Source organism: Cibotium barometz, chromosome 18, assembly GCF_041138505.1.
Source record: "Cibotium barometz isolate CiBa-2024 chromosome 18, ASM4113850v1, whole genome shotgun sequence".
Taxonomy (NCBI): domain Eukaryota; kingdom Viridiplantae; phylum Streptophyta; class Polypodiopsida; order Cyatheales; family Cibotiaceae; genus Cibotium; species Cibotium barometz.
This window is the reverse complement of record NC_141063.1, coordinates 59,226,546-59,247,739: the sequence shown is the minus strand read 5'-3', so window position 1 is coordinate 59,247,739 and position 21,194 is coordinate 59,226,546. Positions and strand designations below refer to the sequence as shown.

Below are 21,194 nucleotides of genomic sequence, written 5' to 3'. Positions count from 1 at the left end.
AGTCCTATTTAGATCGCACCTTCAGGGTATGATCAACATAGTCAGGCGGGATGAGGATGCCAGATGCATGTGGGTTAGGCTATAGCTTACACCCACCAGATACATACATGTGGCGGTTTCCTACTTTGCACCAGATACTTCGCAATATGCTATACAGGATAGTCAGGATAGCCTAACCACTCAGGCAAAGGAGAGGAAGGAGTCCCCTTATGCATCATTGTCTGATGAGATCTTAGCCTTGTTGGGACTAGGCGAAGTTCTCCTCATTGGAGACTTCAACACTAGGACCAAGAGTGAGCAGTCTTAGTTATATAGCTTTGAGAACCCTATCAAACTACAGACACTTGACCACGATGGCATAGGATTGCAGCGGGCTTCTCAGGACCTTGGAGCTATCACTGGATATGGGAGGCACCTCTTGGAGTTGGGTTCTCGGCATGGTCTTGTTATTTATGACGGGATGGCACAGTGGCCCGTGTCATATTTCTGACTATACACATGTGGAGGAACACCATGGAAGGGTGGGTATAGACCCTGGCATGTGTTCCACGCACTGTTTAGTACATGTGGAAGGACTCCATGGAAGGATTGAGATCATGGTGTGAGCTTGTAGCATGGTTTGTTACATGTGGAAGGTCTCCATGGAAGGATTGAGATCCTGGTGTGAGTTCTTGGCATTGTTCAGTACATGTGGAAGGGTAGATACCCTGGTGAGAGTTCTTGGCATGTTGATGAAGTCTCATGGAAGGGTGGACACCTTGGTAAGCATTCTTTGTACTTGTATGGGCGGTGTCCGAGACAGGTTCTGTACAAGATGAACAAGTTGGGAGATGGAATTCAAAATACTGTGCATAAAGCATTTGTGTGTGTTTTGACATGCATTGTAAAGCTTTTATAGCTTTATTAACATGATTAAGACTTAATTAATAAACATAAGACAAATATTGCAGGAAAAGACTGAGTGATTGCATTGAGACAGGGGCCTTTCTTAAATAGAGGCCGAAAGGGTACAAATGAAGAGGCACATCCCTGGGAAGAGGTGTGGCTCTTGAATCAATGGTTATGTCCTTTGGACTTGGGGGTGTGTCTATTAATGAATAGACATGTTCTTTGATAGTGACCTATGTGTAAGGGTGTGACCCTTCACAGGTGTCTTTATAGTTAATGAGGGATTAAGGAGTAATTAAGGAGAGATTAAGAGAGTTAGTCACAATCGTGACATTCTCTCCCACTTAAAATAAGACTCCGGCTAAGAAGAGATGGTTGTCTTTGAAAGAATTCCCGAAGAAGTTCTGGATATTCGTGTAAGTTTTCATCACTTTGCCAAGTAGAGTCGGAATCATCAAGATCTCTCCATTTAACCAAAAATTATGTAGTGGGCTTATGTCGTGTTTCTTTCTGTCTGACATCAAGAATTGTCTGTGGAATTAAGAGTAGGTGTTCATCTTCGATTTCTGGAACATAATCCAAAACATCTAAAACTGGAAAATCACCGTCCACAAACTTCTTGAGCCAAGAAATATGGAAAGTTGGATGAATTCTACCCCAAGAAGGCGGTAACTCCAACTTATAATTGAGAGATAAGTTCTTCTTAATAATACGAAAGGGACCATAATATCTTGGGCAAAGCTTTGGAAAGACTGATTTCACTATCTTGTATCGATGAGGGGCAATAATATAATAATACCAAGTCTCCTTCTTGAAATTCAATGTGACGACGATGCTTATTAGGCTGTGCGTTGGTATTGCTCTTGGACACTGACCATCTTATCCTTAATCTGGCTATTATTCTGCGCTCGCTGAAGCTCTCGCCTCCCCCCCCGCTCGTGCCTTCGTCCCACTTGCTCGCGCCCCCGTCCCCCCCCCCCCCCCCCTGCCGTGCCCGCCCCCCTTTCGCGCCCGTCTGCCCCCCCTTTCGCGCCCGCCTGCCCCCCCTTTTGCACCCGTCTGCCCCCCCCTTTCGCCCCCGTCCGCGTCCCACCCCCTGCCCGCCTGCCCCCCCGCGCCCACCTGCCCCTTTCGTGCCCGCCTGCCCCCCTTTCGCGCCCGTCTGCCCGCCTGCCCCCCTTTCGCGCCCACCTTCTCCTTCCCCCCCCCCTTCGCGCCCCCCTGCCCGCCTGCCCTCGCCGTTTCCCCGCCCCCCCCCCCCCTTCACGCCCCCCCCCGCCCCCCTTCGCGCCCTTCCGCTCCCGCTCCCTCCCCGCTCCCCCTCGCCTCCCCCCTCTCTGTCATCCGCCCCTCCCCCCCTCGCTTTCGGTCTTTCCCTCCCCGCTCCGCGCTTCCCCCCGTCCCGCTTCGCCCTCGACTAAGCTTTAGACTCTGATGGAGGCCCCTCCCGCCCCACCTCAGAGGGACTCTTTCGCAGCCCTCTCGCCCGCCCCTGAGGATACCCCCATCAGGCCTTCTCTTTCGCCAGAAGAGGAAGCGAGCCTCGCCGCAGAGGTGGAACGCCTCCAGGCACATTCCACCATCTGCCGTATAGTTGGCACCCGCCCCAGCAGAGGGGAGATCCGAGATCTTCTCCAGGCCCGCCTTCTTGCAGATGTGGGCAAGATTATGGACGTTCAGTTACTGGGCCGCGGCCATTACGAGATTGAGTTTGAGACAGCCCAGAGCGTGGCCCAGGTCCTAGCCATGAGTCCCCTTGACATGAGGGGCGCTCGGGCCTTCTTCAAACATTGGCAGCATGGTTTCGACCCAGCAGCAGCCGAACAGGGAGAGCGCCTATTCCATGTCACAGTTTGCTTTCTTGTACATCACCTTCGTATCTATGTCCCCGGGAGGATCTTTGGCTGCCACTCTTGCGGACTCACCGTTTTGCTTGAAGAGCTGAAAGGGTTGGTGTAGAAGGTTGGTCTCTGATGCCTTTGAGTGCCACAAGCATATCCTTTTGAGCAAATTGTATGGAATGGTTCCGGAAACTGATCAGGGGATCATATTGATACAACCATTCTTGACCAAGGATCATATCATAATGTGTCAAAGTTATGACTTGGAAATCCAATTTGTCACCATAGTGCTGAATTCGAAAGGAGAGGTGTTTGGCAACGGTGTTACACAAGGATGTGGAACCATCGGCAAGCTCTACTTCATAAATAACAGCACTTTGAGAAGTCCGAATCTTCAATCTCTGGGTCAAGGTGGTTCCTACAAAATTATGAGAACACCCACTATCAATGAGCACATGAATAGGGTGACTGGAAATAGAACCTTGAAGAACCAAAACCTGAGTAGACCGCTGGGTAACGGTGAAGAGGCAGCTTGAGCTGTGGCAGTAGCGGTGATCATCGAAGAATGTGCAATAGCATGGTGATTAACTGCACGCTTTCCTTTGTCAGCAACTGTGGGTTTCTCCTCGGAAGTGGAGGGTTCAACATTAGAATTCTGTCGATGGGTTGGTCTTTTGGGGCACTCAAACCAACGATGAGGTCCATTGCAAATTGTGCACAATCCTGTCTTTTGTTGATCCCGTCCTGAAGGAACAGTGGAAGGACGAGGATTGCGAGATTGGTCACGTCCTTGGTCCTGTCCACGATCCGAACTGCGTGGTTTGAAGGACTGAGAACGTCGGGACTGAATAGAGGACGATCCTTCTAATCGGCGAGGGTGTCGAGAATTATTCCATTGGGGATTAGGCCGGGAGGTAGAAGTACCAGAAGATTCTCTATGACTATCTCAATTCATATGAGATCCATTGGCTTTCTGACAGGCATTAACTCGACCGGAAGAGGCCGAATGTCGAGAATTAATGTCTGCAATGCGCTCGGCGTATCGTATGGCATCGGCAAGATCGACAGGATTATATTTCTGAACATCGGCACGCAATGTGGGGTTAAGACCTTCAACGCTGGGGACAAGGAGTCAATCTCCAGTGTCAAGATGGTGAACTAGGAGATATAAGAGGCGAAGGAACCAGTTTGGTCCAAATGGCGTAAGCGAGTACGGGCTTGGAAATCCACATTGGTAGGTATGAACTGCTTAGGAGGACCCGCACGAATTTTTCGCACGTTTTAACCCATTTTCCGGCGTGCTGTCATCGTTGCCACCATAATAAAGCAGTATCTTTGAGGAGGGATACCGCAAAAATCACCTTTTTGGAATAAGAAAGGGTCATGGTCTCAAAGTATAACCGCAGTTTGTAGAGCCATTGGTCTAAGATGCGCTTATTGCGCTGACCACCATAAGATTCACGGGGTTTAATTTCCAATTTCTTTGTTTTACTGGCTTGTAAAAGACGATAAAGAGTTTTAAGGTCGTCGCCTTCTACCTCGGAAAGAATGACGTCCGTGTCCGTTGGTACTATTGCTGAAACATCTGCTGCTGGTACGGAACTTGTGTAGGAGTGGCGATCCGTGTGGAGCTGCTGGATCTGTGAACTGCTGCTGAAGATGTTGCAAAGCTGGCTGCCATTATGGAGGAGCCGGTATGTCAACAGGTTCTGCCATGCGAGAAGATGCTGTTGTAGAGCCTCAGGGTGACGAGGCTCTGGGGGTTTCTGTTGTTGATGACGTAGTTGGGCTCTAGTAAGAACCATCGGCTGGAGGGTGCGGCATCTGGAAATCCCGTGAGGAGAGGCTACGTACTGGTGAAGCGGCTATGGACTATCCGGTATAGTAAGGACGATCCTCTAGGACGGGGCTCGCACGAGAGTCTGCTACTCGAGAAGAAGGTACAGGGGTAGGGGCAGGTAGTGGTGTCAAAGGTGTATACTCAGGTGTAGAAGGGCGCACCGTGGACGAAGATGAATAAACGTCCTTAGAATAGGTGCAATATTCATGAAAAATGATGCTGCACTTAAGAATGATAGTGCCCAGATAAGGATGACGCCTGAGTATAAAACAGTAATGATCCAGATCCTGTGCAGAAGTACGAACACGGATCACCCACATGTCGAATTCTCAGAGGTGAGAAGTCGGTGTGGCTATCTGAATACGATAATGAGTGGGCTGTAAAGAGGGAGGCACACTCACTGGAACAGGGGCTGAGACCGGTGGAGAAACACGGGTAGGAGAGGGCACTATGGACTGGGAGGGTGTATCCTGTAAATAGCTGAAATCATAGGTTTCCTCAGCTATAAGCCATCGTAGAAGAGGGTAATGTGTGTCCACGTGATCTGAGAGGTGCTCTTGAACCCGTAAAAAGTGATATTGGCCCCGGATGAGTGGAGAGCCCGCAAAAGAATGAAGTGGTGGGTTTTCGATATTTTAAAACTCCACATTATGTGAGATTTTTATGCCCAAGAAAATGAAAAAATCACACCTGAAGGAGGTTGCCATAATAAATGTGGTTGCTGTAGTAGAAGCACCAAAAAGATGTTGGCTGGCAATCCAACAGGAAGCAGCAACAAACTGCAAGTGGTTGGTCCAAATACGGGCACAGACAACAGGAAGCCAACAATGAAGAGGGGTACTGTTACTAAATCCGTGGAGAAGAGGGACGGCTGCACGCTGTCGCGCGTAGACCCGTGTGCAGGATGGCGGTGAGCGCATGTTGAAACTGCTCACGCAGGTGGCGCTGTTTCGTAGGGGCCCATAAGGTGAGTTTTGGGTATTATTATTTTTTTAATGTTTGTAGACGTGGCAACTAGAACCGTAGGATCCTAACCTTTGAATGGGGTTCTGAGGTGTGTTTGTTATTTTATTTTAATAAAAAAATCAACAAGTCGTCATGTGCTTATCGCCGGCAACCGATTAGAGGGAGATCCACGAAGGGATGCAACTGTTCATGGGAGGGGTGCCTATCCATGAACGGGTACCGGCTGAAAGGTAAGCCTCCTGACTGAAGGCTTGTTTGTTTTGTCTTGCCTTTATTCAAGAGCGTCCTACATATGGCTGGCCCAAACTTAATCAAGAAAAATTGGAAATTGGGGGCTGAATTTGATGGGGCATTCTCTCCTGCCCTTCCATTCAACACTTGCTACACCCAATTTTAGGGTTTGGGCGGGCTGATTTTAGGGTTAGGGTTAGGACTGATTTTAGGGTTAGGGTTAGGGTTTGGGCATGTCACAGGGCGGAAAAAGTTTGCTCTGATACCACTGTAAAGCTTTTATAGCTTTATTAACATGATTAAGACTTAATTAATGAACATAAGACAAATATTGCATGAAAAGACTGAATGATTGCATTGAGATAGGGGCCTTTCTTAAATAGAGGCTGAAAGGGTACAAATGAAGAGGCACATCCCTGGGAAGGGGTTGGCTTTTGAATCGATGGTTATGTCCTTTGGACTTAGGGGTGTGTCTTTTAATGAATAGACATGTCCTTTGATAGTGACCCATGTGTAAGGGTGTGACCCTTCACAGGTGTCTTTACAGTTAATGAGGGATTAAGGAGTAATTAAGGAGAGATTAAGAGAGTTAGTCACAATCGTGACATGCATGAATGACTTGTCTTAGTTGCTTGGACAATGCTTGGTATTTTTGCTTGTGATTGTCATGGGCTCCTGAATAGACATGTCCTTTGATAGTGACCCATGTGTAAGGGTGTGACCCTTCACAGGTGTCTTTACAGTTAATGAGGGATTAAGGAGTAATTAAGGAGAGATTAAGAGAGTTAGTCACAATCGTGACATGCATGAATGACTTGTCTTAGTTGCTTGGACAATGCTTGGTATTTTTGCTTGTGATTGTCATGGGCTCCTGGACACCTGTGGTGGACGCGTGTGTGCACACCTGTTTGGGATTGAGGCAGTGGTCTTATGTGTTTTGCAGGTGATAAGTGACCCCAAACTGAATTTACAGCTTATATTTTATTATACTAAGGTTTATGAGTGCAAGTGTTCACATACACTTAAATTTGGGCGGACAAATTATAAAGTGTTCACATACACTTAAGTTTGGGCGGACAGTTTATAAAGTGTTCACACCAGTCTTTAATGAAACTTGGTCATTATTCAAGGTGGGCAGCCATCATACTCCACGAGTTGCTAATTTGGGAGGTGGAGCCAAAAAGTAGCTAGGCGCCTACTCTCAACAGTTTTTGGAGTGGAACACTAGGGGGTTCTTGACAGGTGTTAGTTTGGCATGTTGGACAGCTTCTCCTGGGCTGGTTGATTCCTTCAAGGGCTGATTTAATGCTGATCGCTTGCTTCCATAGCTGCTACAGACAGAAGTGGTTCTTTTCTCTCTCTCTCTTAAAGCAGGCGACTACTTCTGGCTCCTTTACAGGGCTGGTAGACTGCTGTACAACAGATTTCAGGGCTGATTTTTGATGCTCCAAAGGCTCTAGGTTCAAGGCAAACAATAGGGCATCCATCTCATCTCTTGGGTTGACCTGTACAACATGTTTGTGGGCTGAAAACAGAGCTGTTCAATCCAATTCAGCAAGTTCTTCGCAACGAATTCGAAGGCAAATAGGATCTAAACTTGCGTGAAGCCTGTGGCTCTAAGGGTGGAACCTTCAAGTGGCCAGAGCTAGGGTTTTCGTGGCTGGTTTTTTGGGACAGCACTACTGCTAGAGGGTGTGATCATGTACTAGAGTATGGCTGTGTCCGAGGAACTCTTGGAAGGCTGAGATTGAGGCCTCAGGCAACTGTTTTATTTCTTTTCATCATATTCTGGATGTATCTAGTGCCAACTTGTAGAGTGTTTACTCTCTGGCACCCGTTCTCTTGTACTGGAACACTCTGTTGGTAATAAAGATACCTCCGGGGGGGGGGGGGGGGGGGGGTGATGGCCCACCCTCAGCCCCTAGTGATGTGTCTTGTGCAGGTTTTTCATATCGGTGTTTCAGTGGTTTCAGAGCATGATATGTATTGTTAGATGCCTATGTATTATGCCATGATGTTATGTATGGGATAAGATTTTCTGTGCACATGTTTACGTTTTGTGACAGTGGTATCAGAGCTTCGGTTCTCTAGTCTATGGTGAATCCTCTTTTCGAGGGTAGTAGATAGAGTGTTCCGGGCATAGAAAATTATTGTGTTGGCAGAAATTTGTGGTCTGCAATCATGGCTCAACATGTGAGTGATGATGAGCATGGGATGAATACACCCGATAGGCAGATGCAGGATGAGGTGCCTAGGGATGTACATAACACACCACTTGCCGCACCACTTACGGATGTATTGTTTGAATTGGAAACTCTGAGACGCCAGGTTAGGCGATATCGTGATGAGATTGCAACACTGAGGGCCATACAAGAAGATCCCAATGTAGAGAGGGTTTTGCAATCTAAGAGAAAGAGCAATAGAGATGGCGAGTTTTTCGAGGCCATAGCTACCCAGTTGGGATACGAGAATCCCAAGGAATTGGCCATGTCTTTCTTGCGGGACAAGGGAGAGATGAAGAAGAATATGTCTCATCATGCCACTAATGCAAACTCTAAGGAGTACGATGATGCCTCCTCTGATTCTCGTCATGCCTCTTGGAAACGAGAATACTACAAGCATGAAGGCTTTCTCGTTCTTGGAGTAAGAGACATATTTGATTCTCCTGACAGGTCACGCAGCAGGAAGAAGACCCGAGAATTGAAATCGGGAGAGAAGGATATTAAGTTTGAAAATTTCCATGGAAAGATGGATACTACGAAGGCTCTTTCATTTGTCAGGCAATTTGAGATAGCCTGTTGTGATGTAGACTTCACAGAGAAGTCTAAGTTGAGACTGATTAGAAAAAAGGCCGACTTGAACCACCGTGCTTGAGCTCTTCTTGCATTCCTTGCCTGCCACCTCTATGCTTAATCTCCTTGTTGAAGGATCAGCCCGCTCTTTTCCTTTTTGATGATGCATCCACATATAATTTCATCTCTCAAGAGATGGCCGCAGCTATTGGGTTAAATGTATTAGATTATGGTATGCAAATGAATGCTGATGCTGCTTTTGTTGGTAAAGGGGTTAATGTAACTCCTATCATTGGGAAACTCCGCATTCAGATCCAAGGCTATCTATATCATGAGAGCCTCTCCACTGCCTCGTCTATGGTGGAAGACCACACAAACATGGAGTGACACCACCATCTCCGAGAACTTGCCGGCCTCAACAGAAGACATCTGAGGAGGTCATAGTCAACAGGTGCCCCCATGATGGTTTTGTTTTGTTTTGTTTTTTGTTTTTTTTTTGGGGGAGGGGGGCCTTGGGGGGCTGCAATAGTCATCTTTATAGGGTCCATGAACTGGTGAATTGGCTGCCCTGCCGGTCCAGGCTGAAGACTCTGGAGGGGGTCAGGGGGCGGTAGGAGAGCACCGGGAATGGATGGGGGAGGCTGAGCAAGGGGGGGGGAAGAAACAGAGGGAGGAGACAAGTGGGAAGAGGGAGGATGCCTTTGAAGAGAAGGAGAGAAAGGGGGAGGACTTCACACATGTAGCTGTGAGCATTGTGTTCTGTCTTATCATTCATGTCAAGCTGCCACCCATGTAGCTGAATGTGGGCACAATTTGTCTTTTCATCTTTCCCTGACTGCGATGACCACTTTTCAGGACTATCTGGTCCCAAATATGGGACTGAAGATGTGTTTGAGACTCGGTCTGAGCAGGATTTTTGCCATTGTATACTGAAGCTAACAGTGATCTTAGTGCCTGCCTGTCTTAAAAGAGTGTGTTGCAGTAGATTGTGCAATGCCAAACCAAGTTTGCATTTATTCACGTTGTTTAATATGAAAACTGTGCTGTTGTAGGGCTAGGTATGAAGATGCAAAGTTTTTCTATCATTCAGATATTTCAAAGCCTTTAGCAGATTTTCGTACACAGCTGAAGGGTATTCTTTTTCAGGTGAGGCGGTTCTTCTAGGCAGTTTCAAGGCCTACATCGGTTATGAGTTATGAACCCTACTTTGCGCTGAGAACTTTTTTCCATGTTCAGGAGAAGCTAGGTACCATGCTGGATAAAAGCTTTAGAGTTGAAAAGATGATCTCAGAGCTTGGTAAAGTGATGGGTTTGGACAGTGAGAGCATTGCAGTAGCTCATTATGCAGTACCTCTAGCCACTGCAGATTTGGCCACTGCTGTTGTCACGGAGTTTACATCTCTTGCAGGGACTATGGGTAAACACTACGCTTTGCGAGAAGGTCAGTCAGCAGTGGTGAGTAGATGTCACCTTAGTACTCCCTATGCTGTGGTTTTTTAAGCTTGTGTTTTAATAGAGATGTAAGCTTGACTATACGTGTGTATCACTTGCCTTATAGTGTTTGTCACTTGGCTTATAATTGTCAACTATGCCTAAGTTGGATCTGAATAGAATGTTTACTTTTGTTTTAGGTGGCCAACGCCGTTTTTGAGAGCGTGCTTCCGCGCCATGCTGGGGATATCTTACCAGCCTCAGATCCTGGAATACTATTGGCTGTTGCTGACAGGTGCTTCTTGTCAGTTTGTGTAACTCTTTGCAGTCTGACAACAAATTGTAACATTTAGGATGTGCCGTTCTTGAAGAGAGCTTAAAACCCTGTTCTGGTTGTAGGAGTTTCTCCCTCTATATTTTAAAGCCATCCATAAATGGCTTTAAACCCTGTTCTGGTTGTAGGAGTTTCTCCCTCTATATTTTAAAGCCATCCATTAATGGCTAGTGGTGTCCTTCAGGTACATGCACTCCTCTTCACTGAATTCAAATCCATGATGGTGGTTAAAAGAGAAGACCGTGTCATTATTGGTTGGCTGAACCATCAAATTTGTGAAACTGGATGTTTTTAGCTCCATCCAGAAATGCTCCTTGCCTTGTGGCGCTTCCTCGCCCTCTATTATGAGCTTGGTGCTTGAAAGCATGTACATGGCTGTCTAGAATTACACATCACTGCTTATTGTATTAAGTGTGGTGGCCGTGATGCGCCAAGGGACTCAATGATGTATAGCATGGGAGCCCAGATGGACACAGAGGGCACGTGACTAGGTGTGACTGGTCATGGTCACATTGGACACCTGGAGGTCACTGGTATATATGATTGGGTGGTTAGAGTTTTTGAGTGAGGGCTTGACAATTTGTATTAGAGCAGACAACACTCCATGGCAATGACAAGCTTCTTGTTCTGCAGTTTCTTTTTTTTGTGGGAGTGTAATAGACACATAGACACCACTCTTTCACGCACCTTTACTAAGCCTCATCATCGACAGTTGTCCAGGTACATTTCTAGATGGTGGGGACCATGACGGTCGCAAGCGTAGCCCATGGTAGGAGCCATCGCCTGGATCCTGCTCTAATCACCATGAACCTCCCATGATCCCACTTGGACCAAGCCATCTCTTTGTCCGCTAATGCCAAATCCCTTGAGCCGTAGAGGCCACCTCACTCCATTGCAGCTATGAGCAAAGCCAGCTGCCATGCATAAACAATCTAATGATCTTGACTCCCCAAGAAAGGGAATATCGAGTAAATGTCGAGGAAAGCAGTAGAGAGAGTTGAAGAAAGGAATTGAGTTGGAGAAATCTTCGAGTTGGAGGAGTACACCACAAGGGTCCACCTTCTGCTCATTGCCCATGCACGTCACCTACATATTTCAATATGGGCATCCACACACACATGCACCTGCAACTAACCTCGTCAACGCCAACCCTCCAAGTACATCTCTCGATGGGAGGATCATGGCAAGCGCAAGCTTGAGCCATGGTACGACCCATCGCCTGGAAACCCTGGACATTGCAGGACCCTCCAAAGTGCTTCCATGCACGCAACCTTTGCTTTGACTTCATTCCCACACCCCCAAATTTTCCTTGGCTGACATCTTCGCCCACGAAGAAGCCCTGGTTCTAGGCATCACGGTATGAGATCTTGTTTGAGTACCTACAGGCTACTATTGACACCGCGTACCAATGTACTCGTACAAGGGAGGCTTGAACCACGATCTCGGTGAGGGTGTGAGTCAGGCTCTAGTACGAGAGCGCCTATTTGTGCGTGGTCTCGGAACGACAGTTTTGTTCACTTCCCTCCAGGTGTATGAGGCTAGTGGTCAGGCTATTTAGACCCATTCGACGAGTTCGGCATCGACAAACTACTCCGACATACTTTTGTTTGGGTAACTTGTCTTGATACTTGCATTGCCTTGGATGACCTGGTTGGCAAGCCCTTGGAACTTTGTACAAATTTAAATACTACAAAAATATACTTCAATATTGAGAGGGAGAGGGGGGGGGGAGGGGGCTTTCACGGCCCAAGTGATGGTGTATTGTGCAGTGCTTGTCTCTTTTGCATATAATCATGTGCAATGATATATCATTCAGTTGTTATGTGCAATGTGGCTTTTACATATTAAGTGTGATGTGCGTATTGTTCACGAGACAGTGCCCAAGGACGTTCACACCTAGCCGTGTAGTTTCAGTGGTATCAAAGCATAGTTGCTTCCCTCTTCTCAGTGGGGAAATGTTCGATTGGGCTTTGGGCTCCGTGTTCACAGCCGACGAACACTATGGACAGCCATGCACAAAGTGGTCAAGGGGCTAGTTCACATGGCCAAGCAAGTGGTACTCATGGTTCTAAAGCTTTGGGTAATAAGCATATGCATGCAGGTTATATAGAGGAGCAAATAAATGTGGGACAGCCTTCTCGAGGTAAAGAGAAGATGCAAGAGGATGACCCAAATGTATTGAAAGCAGAGATTGAGCATGTCAAAAGGCAATTTTATGCGAGGGAAGAAGAGTTTAAGATGCTTTTTGATAACGTGCAAGTTCACAAGCTTATGGAGGCCACAAGGGCCGAGTCTATGGTGGCACTGTCAAATCCCCACTGGATCTCCTCGTGATCATTCCTGGTACGAGACTCTAAACTTGCAAACAAACAAACAACAAGGGGGTGCAGGCCTGACTCACCTCCCAACCATCACAGCCGTGGGCAAGCCCACAGTCTTGGCTGTCCCTACCGAGCCACGAGCTGAGCTAACTAGGTTGACGTACCGACCAATCTCCTCCTTGCAACGTCCCATACCGCCACGAAGCTGCCCTCGCGGGCCTCGAGATTGCTGCCGGCCTCGGCTGCATAAAGCAAGTGCACATCTGCACTAGATCCAGGCTCCAAGACCATAGAGCTCTCACAAACTCGCGAGACTCTCTATATCCTAATGACTAACCTTGGCCACCCTTTTATAGGCTCTTGGCCGGTCATCGCGCGTCCACACTTGGGCGCCCGCCCGTCCATACTTGGGTGCCCGCCGGTTAGTCTATCCCTAACTCAGCTCGTCAATCAGCCTGCCTAGCTCCAAGCTTCCCCAAACCTCGAAGTTAGTCTTGCTTGCGTGTAGCACACGGTAGATACAGACTGTGCACATGACATACTCCCCTTCCTCTAAGAGCTCACTCCTGAGCTCACTAAAAATCCAGGGTAATCTCTCTGAAGAGTAGTCAATGTCTCCCATGTAGCGGCCTCCTCAACACAATCCTTCCACTTGATCTTGTATTCCGTGATAAGCGTATTACACAATCTTCTTTCACGAAATCCAAGAATCTTTTCAGGTTCGTGCGGAACAAATGTCATGTCCTCGACATCTATGATTTCTTGAGGAGTAACTAACTGATCTGTTCCACCCAGTACTTCCTTAAGTCTACTGAAGTGAAATACAGGATGAACTTTCACATGAGAAGGCAAATCCAATTCATATGCAACTGAACCAATCCTTCGTGTAATACGAAATGGTCCACAGTATCTAGGGGATAATTTTGGAGATCGACCTGTCCGTAAAGTCTCGGAATCTTTCGGAACTCGCAAATATACCATCGTTCCTTCAGAGAACTCTCTGGGTGAACGATGTCTATTAGAATAAAATCTGTCTCGGTCTTGAGCACTTCTAATAGATTCCTTCGCAACTTGTATTATTTCCTGCATATCTTGCAAAAAATTATGTGTTGCATCATGCTGAAGTTCTGAGAATCCTACTGTAACAGGTGATCTAGGTTGAAAACCGTACATAAGCATGAAAGGACTAAAACCTGTACTCGTATGCTTAGTACTGTTATATGCAAATTCTTATATAGGAAGATAATCCTCCCATGAACTCTGTCTTTTGGATACATATGCTTGAAGCATATCATCCAAAATCTGATTCACTCTTTCAGTCTGGCCATCAGATTGAGGATGTGAGAGGAACTCAAATTCAAAGTTGTTTCCAACTTCTCAAAAACAAGTTTCCAAAAATCACTCGTAAACTTAGAGTCCCTATCATTGACTATGTCATGCGGTAACCCGTACAGTCTAAACAATTGCTCGATAAACTGCCGTGCTAATTGCTAGTTGTAATAGTCTTCCGGGTCGGTAAAAATCTAGCCATTTTTGTCAAGCGATCTACCACAACCCAAATAGAATCGTGGCCTTGATGTGTTCTTGGCAATCCGGTAACAAAATCCATGGAAATACTTTCCCATTTATTACCTGGGATTTGCAAAGGATGCAACAACCCAGCCTGTCTAAAGCGTTCAACTTTATTTGCCTGACAAATCTGACACTTGAGAACATAATCTTCTACATACCCTTTCATCTTTGGCCAATAAAAAGTGTGTTTCACTAGCGATAGTGTCCTAATGTTCGGGATCTGTGGTACACAAATTTTGTCATTACGGAATAGTAAGCCATTCCGAATTATCCACTGGCCTCCTGTAGCCTGAGTGGTAGACTGCTCAGTCATTGAGTCTTGGTCAATCAATGATCTCCCGTCCTGGATCTTCTGCCAAAATGGACCAAAATAACTATCAGTCCTGCAAAGCCCTCTCAATGACTGAAATAAGTCAGTAGAAATCGCGGTGAACGACAAAGTATTCACCTCTCGAATTCGACTAAGCGCATCTGCAACATTATTGATGGACCCTTTCCGATAACGGATCTCAAAATCAAAATCTTGCATTAACTCAGCCCAACGAGCTTTCCTTCCTCTCAAATCATCCGCATCACACACATACTTGATTGACTCATGATCAGTCAATACCACAAACTTGGAGCCATATAAATAATGTCTCCAAACCTTGAGAGCATGAATCATAGCATAAAGCTCTTTCTCAAGGGTTGGCCAACGAGATTGAGTGTCGTCTAGCTTTTTACTTTCAAAAGCAAACGGTCTACCATCTTGAAATAGAGTAGCCCGGATAGCATAGTCACTGGCATCAGTTTCAAGAACATAAGGCCGACTAGGATCAGGTAATGCTAAGATAGGTGCTTCCTTGACTTTATCTTTAAAAAGTCTGAAGGCCATATCCAAATCGCTATTCCAAGTGATAGGCTGATTTGACTTACGTCCACGACCTTTCAATAAGTCGGTCATCGGTAGTGTGAGATGAGAGTACTCCCGCACAGATTTCCGAAGAAAAACAACAAAATTGAGAAAAGAACGAAGTTTTTCACTGTTCACGGTATAGGCCAGTCCAGAACCTTTTGAACTCGGTCATAGTCAATGCTCAATTCATCTCGAGTGATCTTGTGTCCCAAGTAAATGATGTCGGTCATAAAGAACTCACATTTACTTAATTTAGCATATAGTCGATTCTGTCTTAAAATAGATAAGACAATCGTGAGGTGTCTAACATGATCCTCAAGAGTACGACTATATATCAAAATATCATCTAGGAACACCACCACAAATTTTCCCAAATGTTCACGAAAAAGATCGTTCATCATTTGCTGGAAAGTGGCTGGAGCATTGGTTAACCCAAAAGGTAATACGAGGAACTCGTAATGGCCATACCTAGTCCGAAATGCGGTTCTTTCAACATGCCTTTCATGAATACGTATCTGGTGTAGCCAGTACGTAAATCTATCTTCGTGAAATATTTCGCTCTTGCTAACCGGTCAATCAAGTCATTTGATCTAGGAAGAGGATAACGGTTCTTAATGGTCAGCTTGTTCAATCTCTTATAATCTTTACACATTTTCCAGGTGTTGTCCTTCTTTCTCCTAAGCAACACAGGTGCACCCCAAGGTGATTTACTTGGACGGATCTGGCCCATCCTTAAATAATCTTCGAGTTGTTTAGCCAACTCATCTTCCTCAGCTTGGCTCATCCTGTAAGGTGGAATTCTGACAGGGTGAGCACCAGGGATCAAGTCAATACGATGATCTAATGCCCGTTCAGGTGGTAAACCCGATGGCAGTTCCTTAGGAAATACGTCTTGAAACGAATCAAGTATCTTCTGTAATTCTTTGCTTTCAAACACACTTAATTCATTGACATCCATGGAAGGTATGAGAAATGAAGAAAGTGGAATCAATACACAATGGAAAGCGGTATACAAAGAAGAATCCATTATATTTCCAAAATCACAAGAGGTTCCTGAGAAGGATAAATACAATCACCTAAAATACTATACTGGGTGTCCCTATGGTGAAAAGAAAAAATGACTAGACCAATCTATCTGGACTTGAAGAGTCTTAAACCACTCAATCCCTAATAACAAGTCTACATTTTCTAGGTGCATAACATAGCATTCCAGAGTATCTTTGTAGTCCTGAATCTGGATTGGAAGCATCTCCACCTTTCGATCCCATACTTGCCTTCCCACAGGTAGGCGTACCTCATAGGTATGATTGCTGGGTGTCGTATCAAGACTCAATTTCTGCACAAGTTTGTAGTGAACAAAGTTGTGTGAGCTGCCAGGGTCTAGAAGAATGTGAATCTTACGGCCATTCACTTCTCCATAAACGCGGAGAAGATCATGCAAGCCAAATACTTTAGAGTTGAACAGACAATCAGAACAAGTACTAGGGCAAGAAAGTACATTAATCGACGTACCTGTCAAAGACAACTGGTTAGCTGCCTTTGGCTAGGGTCCTGTGTTCGTCTTTGCACCCTTTTGCTTCGGGCACTCGTTACGCATGTGTCCTTTTTCTTCGCAGATAAAACAACGTCCTTCCTTCTTGAGCTTTAAAGCCTTAAGGAGTCGTTTCTTCTTCGCTGGTGTCGAATTTGAATTCTTCGAAGGTTGGCCCGAAGACTTTCCTTCTGTCGTGTTAGCCATAGGTGCGGAGAACTTTCGTTTATGCTTGTTTCCCTGCTCGGTAACGGGTTTCGACTTGGAAGAGACCATTGTATTACAATAGATACGAGCTGAATGAATGGCTTCGTCCAATGTTTTGCATTTGTTATTTTTAACCTGTAAACGGTATGAGTCTGGTAAACCAGCTACGAAGAACCCCAAAAGAGTAGTGGAATCCATCTTTGTAGCTTTCATCTGCAAGTCCCTAAACTTCTGGAGGTAGACCTCATAAGTGAGGTGCTGCGAGGTCATGGTCAAAGCTGAAAACTGGGCAACAACATCATAATCATCCTCTTTCTTGAGGAATTCTTTGTTGAAGACGTCTTCGAATTGTGCCCAAGTTGTTGGCTTAGGGTTGAGTTCCTTTCACCAAAGCAAAGCTTTGCCGGAGAGGAAACCTGCTGCTAACTGGATCTTTTTCCCATCATCATATGGATGAAACTGAAAGTGAACTTGCCACTTATGTAGCCAAGTGTCCACGATCTCCTTGGTACGCTGCTTTTGTTCCGGAGTAATGTTGGGGCCTCTAGAGTAGAGAGGGTAGTGGTCAAGAGAGCGATGGAGTTTTGCAAAGCTTGCATCTGGGCTGCGGTTTGTGCCTGACGTTCCAACGAAGAAGCTTCGAGAGCTACTTTGAACTCTTGGAAATCTGATTTTGACACATAATCGTCAAAAAGATCGGCATCGGTATCTTTCGTAGCCGGCAAGCCTTCGCGTTCAACAAGGGGCGCCAACTCCGATTCTTGGGTCGACATCGTGAAGAGGACAAGTGGAGAGAAAATTCGATCTTTGCACAGTAAAAGTGCGAGTGAACTTGAGAGCTTGAGAGCTCGAAAACTTGAGAGATAAGTGGCAAGAACCCCACTTAAGGGGTTTATAAAGGTTTCCCCAAAAGCTAAAAATCCCCAAAAGCTATCTTTAGCTTTTGCTTTTTTGTGTGTGTGTGTTTTTTTTTGGGCAATATATATATATATATATATTCTGTTGTCTTAAAAAAAACACCTTTAAGCATTAAGTAGGTTTTTTAAACCTTTTACTAAGGTTTAGGAAAAAAAACGAAATAAGAGAAAAAAAAACTCCTTGCTACGTTGCTTTTCGCTAAATCCATCGCCACCCTCCGGCCACCGTCGGACTGCGAGTATGGACCTGGTGCCGTCGCCTGCGCACGTGCTTTTCCGCCTACGCATAGGCTTGGCTGCCCGCCCGTCCGCGTACCCCCATGTGCGCCGCTTTCAGCGTGCCTGCGCACGAGGGGAACCTGTCGAATGCCCGAGTACACTCCTGCATCCGCCTGGCTGGTGTGTCACCTGCGCACTGGTCTTGCACACGTTTGTGTGCGTATGCGTATACTTGGCCGAGTGCACCTCATAGGTGCGCCTGCGAGCCTGCACACCAGCGCCTGGACACGTGCGCCGGATCATGCTAATTAGCCTGCCAGCGACTGCATAAGAGTACCCACCCTGGCTGCGCATACAAGTGCTAAACAACACAGCTGGCGACCTCCTCTCTCTCTCTCTCTCACTTACTCGAGCCAAAAGCAAACGTGCTTTTTGTTTTCTGTTTTCTCTCTGCTGAAACTGTTTATACAGTTCAAAGCCATCTTTCCTCTTCTTTGCAAAGCAAACAACCCTTCTTAGACTACCATCTCCATCATCATGGGTTTCTTTGATGAAAAAAAGCACATACTGAATCTGAAAACAGCAGTATGCACAGAAAAAACAGCAAGCTTTTTGAACACATACCTTTCTTCGACCTCATCTTCTCTACCTACCGACTTGCTCGTTCACGAGGCATGCTCTGATACCACTGTCAAATCCCCACCGGATCTCCTCGTGATCATTCCTGGTACGAGACTCTAAACCTGCAAACAAACAACCAACAAGGGGGTGCAGGCCGGACTCACCTCCCAACCATGACAGCCGTGGGCAAGCCCACAGTCTTGGCTGTCCCCACCGAGCCACGAGCTGAGCTAACTAGGTTGACGTACCGACCAATCTCCTCCTCGCAACGTCCCATACCGCCACAAAGCTGCCCTTGCGGGCGTCGAGATTGCTGTCGACCTCGGCTGCGTAAAGCAGGTGCACGTCTGCACTAGATCCAGGCTCCAAGACCATAGAGCTCTCACAAACTCGCGAGACTCTCTATATCCTAATGACTAACCTTGGCCACCCTTTTATAGGCTCTTGGCCGGGCATCGGGCGTCCACACTTGGGTGCCCGCCCGTCCATACTTGGGTGCCCGCCCGTTAGTCTATCCCTAACTCAGCTCGTCAATCAGCCTGCCTAGCTCCAAGCTTCCCCAAACCTCGAAGCTAGTCTTGCTTGCGTGTAGCACACGGTAGATACAGACTGTGCACATGACAGGCACACACTATGGATCTATGGTGAAGGAATTGGGTATGCATCTCCGGAGGTTTGACAGAAACTCAATACGAAGGGCTTTGTATGAATATATGCTCGTGTGTGTGTGTGTGTGTGTGTGTGTGTGTGTGGAGTGCGTGTGTGAGAGCATATGTTGACCCACTATTGGGCACTGATGACGTTAGTGGGGATGTTGTAGTATCTAGTCCATACTATGCATAATGGAGTTGATAGTTATATAGTCTTGTGGGTTGACTACCATGAGTATATAACATGCACGTTCCTAAAAGGTGAATTTGGGCTTGTTCCTGGATTCATCCAGGTATATATATGAATCCCCGAGAGGTAGCCCTCAACTACCTTATACGAACTGGAGGTTTGGTGAAAGGCAATGCAAGGGAACTTTGTGTGAAAGAACCACCGCATGGGGAGACAGGTAATGCTATGTCTCGCAGGTGTGCACAAAGATCAGGTTTCCGTGACTTCCAAGCAAGCCTCCACCCCACATATGTGGACAAAAGAAAAGGATGTATATGACAAAGAGAGTGGCAAAGAGGATGTTAATGTACATGTGATGCATGCTCCCCATGGGGAAAGTGATAGACACGTTAGAAGCCGCCACGCTTTGCCTATGGAATTGGCTAGAGATGAGCCCGGTCATGGGCTGGAAGTTGTGCATAATGTTGGGACAACCAAAGCTGATTATGTATCATGTGCCACTCATGCCCATGGTGAACGAGTCTCATACAGGGATCCTTATGTGAATACAAGCCGCCTTTGTGATGGTCATCTTTGCATAGAGCACATGCCTCTGTGCCGCATGTTTCTCGTCAAGGTCTGATGCATGCACCTACTGCTTCCCCATTGGATAAGGGGAAGAGAAAGCTGGAAAATGAGGGTCACCCTGCCAAGAAGCTTAAAGATTTTAATGTAGGTGACGAATTCGTAAAGTTTTAAGCCTATCATGGTGATTAGGCAATGGCTTTTATAGCACAGCTTGGCATTGCCTTCAATGATGAGGAATTCTCTGAGAAATCCAAGATTCGCCATGTACGCACGTTTCGAAAGGGCTCGGCTGCCCATTGGTGGATGTCACAATCCGTGCAGACCCGGAACAGAAGGACAGAACTCTCCAAGCATTTAGATAGAGAACACATAGCAGGAAACCACAAGAACTATGAATAAACACCGCACTGAGCCGGAACGGTCAGCCCCTTGTAGGTACTTCTTTATTGAGATAGAAGCCTTTTACAAAATAACCAAGGTGTGGGTATGTGAAACATCGGATTTTCCCACAATTTTTCAGGAAGATCAATTAAGTTCAAAGAGCTATCAAACATTCCCCAAAACATCCCATGAACAGGCCTCAAACATAGCCTGACGATCATCTAGATCTGACAGAGTGTAAGCCCAGTGGGGCGTGTCGTGACAGATTCAACCACGTGTCCAAGAGATAAAGATATAGAGAGAGGGGGGAGAGAGAAGGGAATAGGGATCTTACAGAGTACACCACACTGAGCGGGAAACATGCCTTACTCCCTTTTAGGAATTTATTTAGGAACAATCCACGGGCCAGGATCCATACAATCAGTGAATACAAAACAAACAGATATGCCAATGTAGGATATCCAAGTGGATGTCGATGTCTAGGCACAAGATCTCTGATGCGGAGCACACCATGGACGATGACCCACAAGTATCCCTCACCGAACTAGTACGAGATCCAAAATCCAAATCCAAGTCTAGATCCAAATTCCAAGTCCAATGTAACTAAGATCGCATGCGAGGAACACAAGTGATGTATGTGTAAATGGCAAAGTTTTAGATACCTAAAATAGCATTGATCCGGTTGATGAAGGCGGTATACAAATGGCGGAGGAGTTACTAGGCAGTGGTACTCAGGGAGGCACAAGCGGTGGTGCTCATAGGCAGCAGACGGCACAGCACGTGGAGTCAGCAGGTGGGCG

General features: G+C 46.4%; 1 protein-coding gene across 4 annotated transcripts in view; it reads left to right on the top strand.

Moving 5' to 3' along the window:
• Positions 1-21,194, top strand: part of EDD1 (glycine-tRNA ligase) — a 199,000-nt gene that overhangs the window by 147,525 nt on the left and 30,281 nt on the right. For all 4 annotated transcript variants that reach the window (XM_086812812.1, XM_086812814.1, XM_086812813.1 and 1 more), the window contains exons 26-28: positions 9,611-9,704; positions 9,795-10,013; positions 10,190-10,284. In XM_086812812.1, coding sequence (XP_086668938.1) covers positions 9,611-9,704; positions 9,795-10,013; positions 10,190-10,284 — 408 coding nt within the window. The remainder of the gene's footprint in view (positions 1-9,610; positions 9,705-9,794; positions 10,014-10,189; positions 10,285-21,194) is intronic.